Source organism: Megascapheus bottae, chromosome 25 (genome assembly GCF_031878675.1).
Source record: "Megascapheus bottae isolate mThoBot1 chromosome 25, mThoBot2.hap1, whole genome shotgun sequence".
In the NCBI taxonomy this organism is placed as follows: domain Eukaryota; kingdom Metazoa; phylum Chordata; class Mammalia; order Rodentia; family Geomyidae; genus Megascapheus; species Megascapheus bottae.
In genome coordinates, this window is record NC_143533.1 from 26,295,318 (window position 1) to 26,311,240 (window position 15,923).

The 15,923-nt window shown below is 46.4% G+C and overlaps 1 protein-coding gene across 1 annotated transcript; it reads right to left on the minus strand.

The window, feature by feature from the left end:
* Positions 1-527: 527 nt before the first annotated feature.
* Positions 528-13,480, minus strand: Emc7 (ER membrane protein complex subunit 7). Its single transcript, XM_090357780.1, has 5 exons — positions 13,183-13,480; positions 7,268-7,387; positions 5,013-5,151; positions 3,618-3,698; positions 528-986 (listed from the first exon to the last, which is right to left on the minus strand). The coding sequence occupies exons 1-5, from the start codon at positions 13,413-13,415 to the stop codon at positions 834-836; spliced, it is 726 nt and encodes a 241-aa protein (XP_090213906.1). The 5' UTR covers positions 13,416-13,480; the 3' UTR covers positions 528-833.
* Positions 13,481-15,923: the final 2,443 nt, after the last annotated feature.

A 15,923-nucleotide genomic window follows, 5' to 3' on the forward strand; every position in this document is an offset into this window, starting at 1 on the left:
CTCATTTTTAATAGTCTCACATCCAGTTGTGGCACTAGTGAGGATATGCTAACTCACAGTCCGGATCTTACCGACTGTGGGATAAGACAACACAGGCTGGAAGTGGCAAGCAGGAAAAGATTACACATTTCATGCTGCCTTGCCAATCATGGAACAAAGGACAAAGCAGAGCCAAGACTTTAAAAAGGTACTGCGACATTAAAACAAAACAGGGCTGGGAATATGGCCTAGTGGTAGAGTGCTTGCCTAGCATACACGAAGCCCTGGATTCGATTCCTTGGTATCACATACACAGATAAAGCCGGAAGTGGTGGTCTGGCTTAAGTGGAAGACTATTAGCCTTGAGAAAACACAGACTGTGCCTACATCCCGAGTTCAAAAACAAAAACAACACAAAAACCATGCTGCTCTAAAAATAATCACCACTACTTTCTGAACAGGAAAGGCCATTTCATGCCTCAGATGGAAAACAATAAAAAAGATCAAAAAAAGAAACAAGTTAAAAAAACACAAGATAACTTAATCTCTGGATTAAGATTTTAATATACATAATGTATAGCATTTCATATAATTTATTCATGTCATTTTCTTTAGGACACTGTAATTAATTCAGTGACATTAATATTGACCTCATGTGGACAAAGATGAAAGCTGAGTTTTCTTGTGTACCAAGTACAAAACACACGTGTTAAAAAGTTAACATAGACAACAGTTGTACGAGATCAACTTCCAGGATGACTCGAGTTTACAGGCGTTGCTTTGCTTGCTGTTCCATCAGGCCTTGGAGGCCTCCATGCTGCCATCTGTGCCAATGACAGCAGTAGATCCCCTGACTACCTCCTTTTGCCAGTTCCACTTTTGCCTGTTTTACTGCTGCCACTGCTAGATTTTCCAGATGATTTTGAAGAGAAGAGTCTTGTCATGAACTCAGAAACATCAGGCAGTTCATGGTTAGAATTCAACATATTCATCGACTGCTCCATCTCCTGTGGGAAGACAAAACACAGATGTTGAAGGCCCTGGGACCCTGCCAGTCTTCTACCTCCTTGAACTTTCTAAGAACGAAGGAGGAAGTAAAACAAGTTGAGGGAATAGTTCTGAGCAACAATGCCACGCCATACTCCAAAATTCTGTCCTGGTACAGTGTGTGCCTGGTGTTGAGGCCCTGACCTGGAAACAGTAAGAATAAGGATCATAACAAATATAAATAAAATGCAATTTACCTAAACATCATTGGTGATGGTGCTCCCTACCACCTTTGGACCACTAAGCACGTCAGTCCTTAGTGACTGTCTAATGAGTATTTGCCTGAGGTTTCATTCAGCTTATCCTTTAGTAAAGGACATTTTTTTTTTCTCACAGTCAATATATTTAACCATATACCTGTCATTTTTTCCCCCCAGCACTGGAATGTGAGTTCAGGGTCCTGCAATTGCTAGGCAGATGTTCCATCACTGGAACGTGGAGCCACGGCCACTGCCCCTTTGTGGTTTCAATTACTCCTCAGGTAGGGCCTTGAGATTGTGTCCAGGCCAGCTTCAGACCCAATCCTACCACCCACAATCTCCCTTTAGTTGAGATGTCATATACCTGTTGAGCATCTAGATTCTTTATTGAGATGGGTCTAATCCAGGCTAGCTTCAAATCACAATTCCTCAGACCTGGGCCTCCCGAGTAGCTGGGGCTGTAGACCCAAGCCGCTGAGACATCTCTTAAACTAGCATTCAGCTTTTCTTTTCTTTTCTTTTTTTTGGTGGGTCATGGGGCGTGAACTCAGCCTGGGCACTGTCCCTGAGCTCTTCAGCTCTTCAGCTCAAGGCTACCACCCTAGAGCCACAGCCCCACTTCCCTTTTTCTAAATGATTACTTGGAGATAAGAGTCTCATGGCCTTTAGTGCCCAGGCTGGCTTTGAACCTTGATCCTCAGATCTCAGCCTCCTGAGTAGCTAGGATGACAGGCGTGTGCCACAGTGGCTTCTTCTTCTTGCTTTCTTTGAGATAGGCTCATGGTAAGTAGTCCAGGTTGATTTTAAATCTGTACTTCTCCTGTCTCAGTCTCCCAAAGGCTAGGATTACAGGAATGTACCACCATGACCAATATGCTTTCTTTAGATGCATAAAACCAAAATACCAATCACTAAATACCACAGTACCACACAGGTTTAGAAGGTAACTATAGTAATTTTAAGACTGATTTCTAAGTTTTAGTAACAAATCTATAAATACTTTGTCTTGTATGTAGTTACAGAATCTAAAGCAAGCAACACTAGTGTCGCAAAGCAAGACACCTGCATAACAGCAGAAAGATTTGACACTTCTGAAGTTTGTTGGTCCTCCCCTTAAAGCTAACAATTTAAAAAAACATTAAAAAAAAAAAAAAAAAAGGCCATGAAGCAAATACTACACCCTCTACCATTTCAAGTGGGAAACTGTTAGCAGTTTGAGATGGCTTTTCCCACAAACACAAAATTTATTCATAGACTACAGAAAAGATGCTTTTATAAGTAAAGCAAGGGAAAAATGGATATACAAAGGAAGTATATTAACATGAGCTTATATAATCAAGAATGAATCTATACATAGTAGATAGTCATAGCCATACAAAATTGGTGTCATTGGCTATGAGGTTGGCTTAGTGGTAGAGTGCTTGCCTAGCATACATGAAGACCCAGTTTGGATTCCTCAGTACCACATACACAGAAAAAGCTGTAAGTAGCAGGGCATGGTGGCTCATGACAGTAATCTTAGCAACCCAGGAGGCTGAGATCTGAGGATCGAGGTCCAAAGCCAGCCTGAGCTAAAGAACGTGAGACTCTTTTCTCCAATTAACCACTAGAAAATGGGAAGTGGGGCTGTGACTCAAGGATAGGGTGGTAGCCTTGAGCTGAAGAGCAGAAGAGGGAGACAGTCACAGGAAGCAAAAGAAAGAAAATGAGGAGAGTAAAAATGAAAGAAAGAACAAACTAACCAATACTTGTTTGTTCAATTTCTTAGTACCACATGCATAGAAAAAAAGCTAGAAGTGGTGCTGTGGCTCAAGTGGTAGAACACTAGCCTTGAGGAAATAGCCCAAGGACAGTGTTTTAGCTAGAGTTATAGGTCAATTTGTACAGCCCTGAGTTCAAAACCCAGTATCACCAGAGACAAACAGTGACAGAAATGACAGAGACAGAAACTGAGACACAGGTCTTTACCAGGCAGAGAGCCAACTCAATTTATCCTGTCCAATGGAAATCAAAATTAAATACCAGGAACATAAATACTGTATTAAAGGCAACTGTTAGATGGTTCTATCACAGGAATGAGGGTAGGTGGAATCAAACCATCTGGACCCAATGGGACACAGAAAGCATTAACATATGGATTAAGTCAGGTGTGGTGGCTCACACCTGTAATCCTAGCTACTCAGAAGGCTGAGATCTGAGGATGGAGGTTCACAGCCAGCCTGGGCAGGAGGCTCCTATCTCCAATAAACTACTCAGAGAAAGCTGAAAGTGGGCTATGGCTCACATGGCAGAGGGCTAGCCTAAGCAAAAGAAGCTCAGGGACAGAGGCCAGACCCAGAGTTCAGGCCCTAGAACATGGAAGAAAAATCCAGAACTGGGCAGTCAGCTTACCCGCCTCATGTCAGGATCACTTGTATTGACTACTTTCGGCAGAAGCACAAATATTAATAATGGAAGTACCATCATCATAACCTATAGAAGGAAAAAAATCAGAAATTAGTTATCTCCCATTTTACTGTTTGCAAAATAAATGACATGTAACATGCAATGATATTTTTTTTTTTTTCCTGTCAGTTGTGGGGCTTGAATGCGATGATAAAATTAAAGAATGAAATGTGTGCCTAGAACAGAACTTCTAGCAATCACCTTAGTGTTACTCAGCTAGTTGGCTGCAAGGTGCTCTCTGTCTGACTATCTCAGATGAACAGTCTTGTCTGTGTGTGTCTGGATTATCTTACTTGTTCGTTTCCTTCTTTCTGCAATCTAGCATTGGGATTGGAGATCTCAGTGGCCGGCAAGGCTGCTCTTGTGACATGACTATGTGATCTTGGAGAAAACACTCTTTTACACCTCTCATTAATAAACACCCTCTAGAGCCAGTAATAAATACTACATGTTCAGTTCTGAAAATGACGTAGACTCCTCTAGTACTGCACACAATTCTGTTCAATCTCAGAAATGAGACTATAGGGGCTGGAGCTCAAGTGGTAGAGCACCTGTCTAGCAAGTGTGAAGCCCTGAGTACCCCAATACCACCAGACAAGAGGAGGGAGAAAGAGGTGGGAAGGAGACAAGAAGGGAGGGAGAGGAAACAAGCGGGGAAGGAAGGAGGAGGGGAGAGAGAAAGGGAGAAAAAGAGGACAGGGGAGGGGAGGAGGGGGAGAGAGCTTACATGCATACAAGGTAAATCAAACAAGAAAATAAAGTTTTAAGTTTCACTGCTGGCTTATTCCACTCCACCTACCCTCCTATCTTTTTCTCTCTGATAATAGATTCTAGTTATCCCTGTGTAGATGTACAACTCCTAAAGAGTCTTGTGACCTAAACAGTTACCAGTAAGAAATACTGTCAAAATTTAGACAATTCCAAGATAATAATTTATCTTTCCCAAGCAGCAAAAAACTCATTTCTAGGGCTGGGAGTGTGGCCTAGTGGTAGAGTGCCTGCCTAGCATGCATAAAGATTGGGTTCGATTTCTTAGTACCACATACAGAGAAAAAAAGCCAGAGGTGGTGTTGAGGCTCAAGTGGTAGAGCTCTAGTCTTGAGAAAGTCCAAGGGCAGTGCTCAGGCCCTGAGCACAAGCTCAGGGCAGGGAAAAAAAAAAAAAAGAAAAGTATCCAATTTCTGCTACACATATCAATCAGTATCAGATCTACAGTGTCTACATTATCTGTTCCCAAAGCCAGTGTTTTCCCAGTTTCGGCCTTCCACCTCACAGGAGTTGGAAGTTCCCAACTGCCTAAAGCAAACCAGGAATGAGTAAATACGTTAGCTTTGCACATACCATCGGGTTCATCAGAAAGTCTGTCCAGCCCCATGACTCCCTTTTAATAAAGTAAGAAGGGGGGCCTGAAGATTTCATTTGAAGAGGATAGGGCAGTCTGACCACTTCTGATGTTTTGATGTAATTCACATACCTTGCCCTGATGAAGAAACATGATAAAAGCATCAATAATCCTACTAGAAACAGGGTAAGTGACAGCTACACACCAGCACAATGAGGCCAGTAAGGATAATAGTTCACCCTCTCCCAACATGGTTTCTGCCTGTGCTTTGTGAAAGTACCATACAGTAGTAAAAAGAAGACATTACCTCTTAAAATTGCTTCACAAACTTCATGGTCAGATAAGACAAAGGAACATGCTAGTGCCATTGCCCTGAGACAATAAAATAAGTGAGTAGATTTGTTCTGCTACAATGAAGATTAGACAACCATACAGTCATCCCAACCTCAAATGTGTTTTGCTATTCCCCACTCACACCCTAAATTAAATTAAAGTTCTCTTACTTCAATTTCAAAAGCATGTTCATTTATTTAGAAATTCAGCCAGGCACAGTAGCATAAGCCTGTAATCTCAGCACCCAGTTGGTTAAGGCAGGAGGATACCAAATTAAAGGCTAAGATTACATAGCAAGATCCTGTCTTAAAAAAGAAAAAGGAGGGCTGGGAGTTTGGCCTAGTGGTAGAGTACTTGCCTAGCAAGCTCAAAAACTCAGGTTCGATTATTCAGAACTACATACATAGAAAAGCCAAAGTGGTGCTGTGGCTCAAGTGGTAGAGACTGCCTTGAAGAAAGCTGAAAGACAGTGCTCAGGCCCTGTGTTCAAGCCCCAGGACTGGACACAAAAAAAAAAAAGAAAAGAAAAGAAATTCTGAAAATTCTTTTCTTACTTTCCCCTCAAATGCTTATGCCCCTCATTTTTCTTTACCAGACAAACTCCACAATGTAACCGATTGTTAGCCCTTCAAATACTACATTGGTATTCCTGAAAGGAGGAACTACAGACATTTCTGGATCAATGTAGTATCAAACAAAGTACAGTACTACCAATTCAAAAGAGATAAATTATTTCCCGGTTTAAAAAAGTCACATCTAGGGCCGGGAGTTTGGCCACAGTGCTTGCCTAGCATGCACTAAGACCCAGGTTCAATTCCTAGATACCACACACATAGAAAAATGCCAGAAGTGGTGCTGAGGCTCAAGTGGTAGAGCTCTAGCCTTGACAAAGTCCAAGGACAGTGCTCAGGCCCTGAGCTCAAGCCCAGGACTGGTTAAAAAAAAAAAAAAAAAGTCACATCTTGGGCCAGGAGTGTGGCCTAATGGTAGAGTGCTTGCCTAGCATGCATGAAGAGCTGGGTTCGATTCTTTGGTACCACACACATAAAAAAGCTGGAAGTAGTGCTATGGCTCAAGTGGTGCTCAGGCCCTGAGTTCAAGCCCCAGGACTGGGGGGAAAAAAAAAGTCACATCTTAATTATCACTTTCACAGTGCATTTTTGAAAAAAATGTGCTCCCTTTACCTTTCACAGGACAAATCCTAAAACAGATTCTAGGGGAAAATAATAAGATAATGAGATAAAGGACAATGGGTAAACCAAGGTAACAGTGATACTGACAAGACAGCACATTGCAAATGAACTTTACAACTTGGGAGGACTTTGGGGAGGGAAAGTGGGAGAAAAACATGGGAGGAGGTAACAATGTTTGAGAAGAAATGTACTCACTTATGTATGAAACTGTAACCCCTCTATATATCACCCTGACAATAAAATTTAAAATTTGAAAAAAGAAGCAAGAACAAATTATGTCTTAGAACTTGGTAATTACGGAAATACCCACACAGAAAGTCCACAGCAGGCACCCTCAAGCAGTGCTACCACAGGGTAAACGAACAGGTTAGGACAAAGCTGGCTGGACACTGGTGGCTCACTCCTTGAATCCTAACTACTCAGGAGGCCAAGACCTGAGAATCACAGTTGAAAGCCAGCCTGAGTAGGAAAATCCTGAGATTCTTATCTCCAATCAATCATCAGAAAACCAGAAGTGAAGCTGTGCTTCAAAGTGGTAGAGCACTCACTTTGAGTGAAAGAACTCAGGGACAGTACTCAAGGCCTGAGGTGAAGCCCCATAACAGAAAACAAACAAACAAAAACAAAAGCAAACCCAACGCAACCCTCAGCTGTCAGTTCTGAAAGAAATATTATGATGAAGCAATCAACAATCTAGCCTTCGATAAAAACAAATCAGGTGCTCTCACCTCATTTTTCCCTTTGAAGTGATATCTACTCGGACAGGATCAAACTTGTAAGCTGGAGAAATAACTTCCACTACATACGATCCAGAAGGTATATCATGAACGACAAAGCTCCCATCTGTCCTGGAAGATTGAAAATCATATTTAATACTAGTGAAAGACTGTTTCTAAATCAACTATTAATCCCCAAAACAATACTTAAAAAAAAACCCAAAACATGATTAGAACAGACCAAAAAAAAAAAAAAAAAAAGCTGGGAGCCAGTGGCTCATGCCTATAGTCTTAGCTACACAGAAGCTAAGATATCATTATTGCAGCTTAGAGCCAGCCAGGGGAAGAAAAGTCCATAAAATTCTTTTGCCCAATTAACAGCAAAAAGCTTTAAGTAGCTGGGCAGTGACTGACTCACTCCTGTAATCCTAGCTACTTAGGAGGCTGAGATCTGAGGATGGAGGTTCACAGCCAGCCCAGGAACAAAAGGACCTGAGACTCTTATCTCCAGTTAACTTCCAGAAAAAAATGGGAAGTGGGGCTTGGCTCAAGGATAGGGCAGTAGCCTAGAGCTGAAGAGCTCAGGGAGAGCATCCCATGACCCACAAAAAAGAAAGAAAAACCCACTGTAAGTAATAGGTTGAGAGTTTGGCCCAGTGGTAGAGTGGTCTCCTAGCATACACAAAGACCCAGGTTTGATTCCTTGATACCACATACATATAAAAAGCCAGAAATGGTGCTGTGGCTCAAATGGTAGAGCTCTAGGACAGTGCTCAGGCCCTGAGCTCAAGCCCAGGACTGCTCCCCCCCCCCCTCAAAAAAGCTATAAATAATGATGTGGTTGGGTTCAAACCCCAGTACAGAAATAATGATGAGTGTTCCCAAATGTATAGCGTTTCCACAATATATAAAAAAGTAAAACAAAATCAAACTGTAAACTCATTCTTGGGTTGGATATCTGTCATCCACCCTTCCCCCTTCTCTCTGCAGACTTCAAGAAGGAAGAAAATGGGGGCCGGGAGTCTGGCCTAGTGGTTAAAGTGCTTGCCTAGCATGCATGAAGACCCAGGTTCGATTCTTCGGTACCACATACATAGAAAAAAAGCCGGAAGTGGTGCTGAGGCTCAAGTGGTAGAGCTCTAGCCTTGAGAAAGTCCAAGGACAGTGCTCAGGCCCTGATCTCAAGCCCAGGACTGGCAAAAAAAAAAAAAAAGAAGGAAGAAAATGCCATTATATACTGCCGCCCTTTATCCCCTTCCTTTCCCACAGAGGCCACCCACCTCTAACTGGCTGTGCTCAGGATGCAGCTCATTACAAGGCCCTCCTCTCCTTTACAGGTTCTTTTTCTCCCTCAGGCAGAGAGAGTGGTTATAATTAAGGTTGTAAATTACTGGTACTAGACAACCTCTACCACAACTACACTGTTTTAATATTTCCATTGATTCTTTCTTTGAATTATAATTTGAGTGCATCATGCTTTGTAGCCCAGGCTGGCATCCAACTCTGCCTCCTAAGCACTGGGTACCACCCTGCTCAGCTATCTTGTTTCTCCAGGGCCATGTCCAGCCATCTTCTCTTTCTTCATAGCCATGCTCACCTATCTTCTGTTCCTTCACAGAACCCTGACTGAACCCATTTTAAAATATTTTTCTGGTCCAAAATAAACAACTCAACTAAACTGATGATTGTATAACAGACAAAAAAAGTGAAAAGTAATTTTTCCAAATTCAAAATATAAGCTTTATCCTAAGTAAATACTTCAGAGAGATAACACAAGTTTCGCAATAAAAATTTTCAAACGTGGCTTTAAAAGTAAATTCTATAATATCCAAGTTTTGTTGGATTCTGATTTGAAAGAATAATATGTATTTTTTAAAGATAATTGAGGAAACATGAAAATAGACTAGGTATTAAATAATACTAAGGCATTATTATTTATTTTGTTGGCTTAGTAATGGCAATTTATAGAGCTTGCTCAAGTCCTTAGTTTTTAGAAATATGATACTTTAAAATGTGAATTTATATTTAGGACCACTTAAAAATTTCCAGAGGAGGGCCAGGAACTTGGCCTAGTGGTTAAAGTGCTTGCCTAGCATGCACGAAGACCCGGGTTCCATTCCTTGGTACCACATACATAGAAAAAGCTGGAAGTGGTGCTGAGGCTCAAGTGGTAGAGTTCTAGCCTTGAGAAAGTCCAAGGACAGTGCTCAGGCCCTGAGCTCAAGCACAGGACTGGCAAAAAAAAAAAAAAAAAAAAGAAGAATCTTTGGGCCGGGAGTTTGGCCTAGTGGTTAAAGTGCTTGCCTAGCATGCATGAAGACCCGGGTTCGATTCCTCGGCACCACATACATAGAAAAAAGCCAGAAGTGGTGCTGAGGCTCAAGTGGTAGAGCTCTAGCCTTGAGAAAGTCCAAGGACAGTGCTCAGGCCCTGAGCTCAAGCCTAGGACTGGCAAAAAAAAAAAAAAATTTCCAGAGGATGGGGCTGAGAGTTTGGCCTAGTGATAGAGTGCTTGACTAGCATGCAGAAAGACCCAGGTTCAATTCCTATGTATGTACCACATACATAGAAAAATGCGAGAAGTGGTGCTGAGGCTCAAGTGGTAGAGCTCTAGCCTTGAGAAAGTCCAAGGACAGTGCTCAGGCCCTGAGCTGAAGCCCAGAACTAGCAAAAAAAAAAAATTATATATATATGGATAAACAGGAACTACAGCAGAGATATGAAGCAAAACAGATTATGGGTATCTGAGAATTCACAAAGCTGCTGTATTTTTGTATGTTTGAAATTTTCAATAAGAACAAAAATTTTGAAGTGTATTTTAAACCTGAAAACTACTTCAACAGACCCAATATTTATGGCTTATATATACAGTGGTAATACTAAGAAATGGCATGTGGTTTTCAGTCCCAAATCTCCTCAGCTCCACTAACCTCGTCTTAAGTCATCTCCTAAAGTCCTAATTATGAGCCACATCTGTGTGCAGATATTCAAAACAGCTACTACGCAAACTATCTAGTCCTCTTTGGACAAAACTGTCACCACTGGGGCCTGGAACATGGCCCAAGAAGAGTGCTTGCCTAGCATGTACAAAGACCCAGGTTCCATTCCTCAGTACTACATATATAGAAAAAGCCAGAAGTGGGGGCTGGGAGTTTGGCTTAGTGGTAGAGTGCTTGCCTAGCATGCATGAAGACCCGCATTCCTTGGTACCAAATACATAGAAAAAAAGCCAGAAGTGGTGCTGTGGCTCAAGTGGTAGAGCTCTAGCCTTGAGAAAGCCCAAGGACAGTGCTCAGGCCCTGAGTTCAAGTCCCAGGACTGAGGGAAAAAAATGTCACCATCAATTCATTATATTGATTCTCAGCTAATCCTGGCATTACAAATGTAAGAACATGAAAAACATCAAATGGAATCACAAACTATTTACAAATATTAAATGAAAATAACAGGGTACAAAGTAATACATATCTTATTATCAAAACAGGTCAGGTGATTCAGAACAGCTTAAATAAAGGCAATAGAAAAAGTTATCCTATTGTTCATATTTTCTTCAACAGACATATTACTATAGTTTTTGTTTTATAGTTTATGTTTATAGTTTATGAGAGTTTTTCAACTGCTGAGTGTGATGGCACATACCTGAAATTTCAGCACCTGGGAGGCTAGAAAAGGGGAACCATGAAGCCAGTCTGGCTACATATTTAGTCCCAGAAATCCTGGGACATAGAGTCACCATTGAAAAAAAATTTTTTTTCTAGGCAGGACTTTGGCCTAGTGGTAGAGTGCTTGCCTAGTATGCATGAAGACCCGGGTTTGATTCTTTGGTACCACATACATAGAAAAGACAGAAGGGGTATTATGGCTCAAGTGATAGGGAGGGCACTAGCCTTGAGAAAGCCCAAGGACAGTGCTCAGGCCCTGTGTTCAAGCGCCAAGTAATCCTAATTACTCAGGAGGATGAGATCTGAGGATCAAGGTTCAAAGCCAGCCTAGGCACAGGCTTATCTCCAGTTAACCCCTAGAAAATGGGAAGTGGGGCTGGGCTCAAGGGTAGGGCTTAAGAGCTTAAGGACAGCGACCAGGCAAAGCCTCATGACCTACCAAAAAAAAAAAAAGTATCCCAAAGAAGTCATTTTAGAATAATCTCCTAAAGCTTCATGGAAAATTTATCATTAAAATGTCACTAAATAGAGTATTCTTTAGGAATCCCCTAATGAAGACTCCACTGATTCTAGTCCATTAAATCCCAGACAGTATTAAAATATGGATTGTGAAGTTGCCATTATTTATTACTCTGAGGTTCAATTTCTCAGAAAGGCACCTGATTTAAACAAGTCTGCAAACCAAACTTAAATGTCCACTCTTTAAATTGATGGGTTTCAGGTACCAGTTGCTGGTAAAGGAACCCAGCAAAGAAACACTTTCTTTCCTAAATACTCTCTTTCTGTTCATAGTATCGTTTTCCAAGTGGTGAAGAGATTTAAAACACCCTATTTGTGCCTGGATATCTGAAAAAGCAGATGCTGACAAACTGGAATAACAAATCCATCCCTCGTCCTAGACCACAAGTCTTTTTACTGCTCACAGCTAGAAAGCAACCTAGAGACACGCTCTTCTCACACTGTGAGACAAGTGTGATACTGCCAATCCCCGGACACACGTCGGTGTGTCAAGTGTTAAAAGCAATTATCTCAACCTTCGAGATTTCAGAAGCAGGACCCTGGCCTTCCAGTCCGTCACCCAGGGAAGCCCTCTGAGCTTGGACGAGCGCAGCGTCTTTCCACACAGCACCAGGCTACCAGAAGTGAGTGCAAAAGGCTCTAGGGACACAAATGCCAAGCCAGCACCCCGCGAGAGACAGCCGGGCCCCCTGGTCTGCAGGGCCCCAGGAGGAGGGGGGCCAGAGGAGGAGGAGGAGGACGGCTGGGCCCCGGCCCTCCGGGGGACCTACCCCTCCTCCCCCCGCCGCCGCCCCAGGATGCTCAGGTCGGGGGCCACGTCCTGGCCTCTCCCGGACTCTCCCGTCCTTGCCAGCACAGCGGCACCTGCCAGCCACAGGGCCACTATCCAATCCTGGCACTCGTGCCTCCCACAGGCTCTCGGGTCACCACACTCCGTCCTCCCCCGAGTCCCGACACCCGGCCCTCCCCGGGCTCCCCGGCCCTGACACCCGGCCCTCCCCCGGGCTCCCCGGCCCTGACACCCGGCCCTCCCCCGGGCTCCCCGGTCCCGACACCCGGCCCTCCCCCGGGCTCCCCGGCCCTGACACCCGGCCCTCCCCCGGGCTCCCCGGCCCTGACACCCGGCCCTCCCCCGGGCTCCCCGGCCCTGACACCCGGCCCTCCCCCGGGCTCCCCGGCCCTGACACCCGGCCCTCCCCCGGGCTCCCCGGCCCTGACACCCGGCCCTCCCCCGGGCTCCCCGGCCCTCCCTGGGCTCTCCGGCCCTGACACCCGGCCCTCCCCCGGGCTCCCCGGCCCTGACACCCGGCCCTCCCCAGGCTCCCCGGGCTCTCCGGCCCTGACACCCGGCCCTCCCCCGGGCTCCCCGGGCTCCCCGGCCCTCCCTGGGCTCTCCGGCCCTGACACCCGGCCCTCCCCCGGGCTCCCCGGTCCCGACACCCGGCCCTCCCCCGGGCTCCCCGGCCCTGACACCCGGCCCTCCCCAGGCTCCCCGGGCTCTCCGGCCCTGACACCCGGCCCTCCCCCGGGCTCCCCGGGCTCCCCGGCCCTCCCTGGGCTCTCCGGCCCTGACACCCGGCCCTCCCCCGGGCTCCCCGGCCCTCCCCGGCTCTCCGGCCCTGACACCCGGCCCTCCCCCGGGCTCCCTGGCCCTCCCCCGGGCTCCCCTGCCCCGACAGCCGGCCCTCCGGCAGGACCTACCCCGTCTCCCCCAGCCGACCCCCGCCGACGCCCCTGGATGCTCACTTCAGGAAGCCGACGTGCTCTTCCCCGTCCACCAGCACTCGGGCCGCCGAGATCCAGTCCTGGGGCTTCACGCCAGGAACGACTGCGCGCCCCTCGATCTTGAAACGATCTCCTACGCCGGCCGGACTCCCGCCCGAACCGTCGGCCGCGGCTCCCGGACCCTCGGAACTCTGGGCATCTCCTGAGAGGAGGAGCAGCAGGACGGGAAAGACGCCCCACAGCGGGACCGCCATGACAGCCGCTCTCGGGGAGTCCCGGCAGCCCGGCAGCCCGACAGCCCTAGCGTCTGGACGCCGCGGCCGCTGCCGGCGGATGACGTCACCACGGCGCGCCGGATCTGCAAGCTGCGCTAACCAATCGAACGACACCACCGTGGAGATGGACGCGAGGCACGAGGGGCGGGGTACTTCCGGGACGGACGCGCCCGGGGGCGGAGCTTGTGGACAGGAAGTTCCCGCCTTGGGGCGGAGCTTGCGGGCGGGTGCTTCCGCCGGGGGTGGGGCTCGCGGGCCGGGCGCGCTCTGCGCAGCCCAGCCGGGAGGCGGTGGGCGCTGCTCTGGCCTCAAGGGTTCCGAGGGAGACGAGAACCGCAGGTCGTTTGGACCAGTGAGACCTCGAGCTTCCTCAGAGTGGTGGGTGATTTTTAAGGATGCGTCCTCTGCCGGCGTGCGCAGGGCCTGGTCAGCGTGGCGGGGAGCCTGGGACGTGCCCGGCGGCGGCTCCACTCGTGCGGGTTGACCTGGTCGGCGTGGCGGGCCCGGCTCCCCCGCGGCGGGGAGCCTGGGACGTGCCCGGCGGCGGCTCCACTCGTGTGGGTTAACTGGAAGGCGGCCATCCCTTCGGGCTCCAGAGCGCCGGATGACACGCGGGACGGAGGCGTGAACTCCAGTCCCACTCAGGCTCTGCAAACTAATGATTTGTTATAAAACTGCAAAAGTTCACGCTCCTGAACAGCAAGCAGAGTCGTGCCTAAGCCCCGCTTAGTGAGGACTTTCTAGTCACTTTGACACAGCCTTTGGATTTTGTTTTCATCATGGTTTTCCCTTCCATGTTCACAGCATGTATCTTGTGAATGCATTGCTGCGGGCGTCGCGGCCTGGACAAGGTCTGTAGCCAGGCATCATCTGCTCTAGTTGATGAGGAGAAAGAACAGCCTTACCTGAGGGTAGCCCTAAGTATTGCTCTCTACAGAGTTCATGCACAGTTCATGCTTCGGCCCAGTACACTCAGAGAATCAACTTCCAGGGAAGGAGCGTGTATGCTGGGCAGTGGCTCAAGTCTAATCCTAGCGACTCAGGATGCTGCGATCTGAGGATCTGGGCACATGTCCAGTTAACCACTAGAAAACTGGAAGTGGGCGCTGTGGCCCAAGGGGTAGGGCTTTAGGCTTGAGCTGAAGAGCTCAGGGCCAGCACCCAGACCCAGAGTCGAAGCTCCACAACCAACAACAAGAAAGATGTAAGAGCAACCATGTGGCTCACACATGTAACCCTACTGGGGAGGCTGAGATCTGAGGATTGAGGTTCAAAGCTAGACTGGGCAGAGAATGCCTTGAGACTCTTATCCTCATTTAGCCACAAAAAGCCAGAAGTGGAGCTGTGGCTCAAGTACTAAAATGCTAGCCTTGAGCAAAAAGACCTCAGTAACAGCCTTCAGGCCCTGAGTTCAAACCTCAGGGGTAGCCAAAAAATAAAATAAGCCACCTGTGGCTCACACTTCTAATCTTAGCTATTCAGGAGGCAAAAAAAAGAGGCAAGCACTGACTCCTAGTCAAGTGATAAGACACAAGCCTTCCTAACCCCTGTGCTTTTTTTTTTTTTTTTTTTTTTGGTGAGGGGGGTCAATTGTGGGACTTGAACTCTGGGCCTGGGCCACTGTCCCTGAGCTCTTCAGCTCAAGGCTACCACCCTACCCATTGAACCACAGCGTCACTTCCAGCTTTCTGGTGGTTAATTGGAGATAAGAGTCTCAGATTTTTAGTGCCCAGGTTGGCTTTGAACTGAGATCCTCAGATCTCAGCCTTCTGAGTAGCTAAGATTATAGGCATGAGCCCCTGTGCCTGGCTACCCCTGTGCTCTCTCATCAGCAGTCACTGTATCAGGTACTTTCCCTTGTCTTTTGAAGATAGTTATTGCTTTGCATGGATTTTGGAAGGAATAGTGCAACTCAGGAGAAACAAATTTGACTCCCAGGGCTCTGGTTTAAAAAAAAAAAAGAAAGAGAGAAAAGGAGATTTATGATAGAGCCAGAACACAAAATTATGTTTTATCATCTACCAAAGGAGAAAAAATATGGAATGGAGAAAGGACTTTTTTCTAGATTCACAGCTGACCTTGAACACAGGTGATAATAGGGCAGCATATAGTTTTGTTTCCATCTGTTTTTTTTGTTTTGCCAGTTGTGGTGCTTGAACTCAAAGCCTGGCCACTGTCCTTGGGCTTTCTCAAGGCTAGCACTCTACCTCTTCTTGCTTTTTTTGTGTATGTGGTACCAAGGAATTGAACCTAGGGCTTCATGTATGCCAGGTAAGCACTATACCACTAGGCCACACTCCAGGCTTCAGTTTTTTGTTGTTTTAATCACCCTGACTTGTTCTGAGTAGTCATGGTATTAACTAATATTTGAGTTTTCCTCTGTTTGTATTACACCTGTAGGTACCTGTAGAAAGAACTTGCCATAGAAAACCCTCTTCCTAGTATTAATCAGATTGCTATTTCAGTGACTGTTTACGTTTGACTCTT

Bases quoted from the DNA above. Each gene is read 5' to 3' on its own strand.
- Emc7 (XM_090357780.1), bottom strand. From the start codon at position 13,415: ATGGCGGTCCCGCTGTGGGGCGTCTTTCCCGTCCTGCTGCTCCTCCTC. The intron at 7,388-13,182 runs GTGAGCATCCAG...TCAATCTTCCAG, and splicing joins GAGCACGTCGGCTTCCTGAA to GACAGATGGGAGCTTTGTCG. The intron at 5,152-7,267 runs GTGAGAGCACCT...TTTCTTCATCAG, and splicing joins ACTTCAAAGGGAAAAATGAG to GGCAAGGTATGTGAATTACA.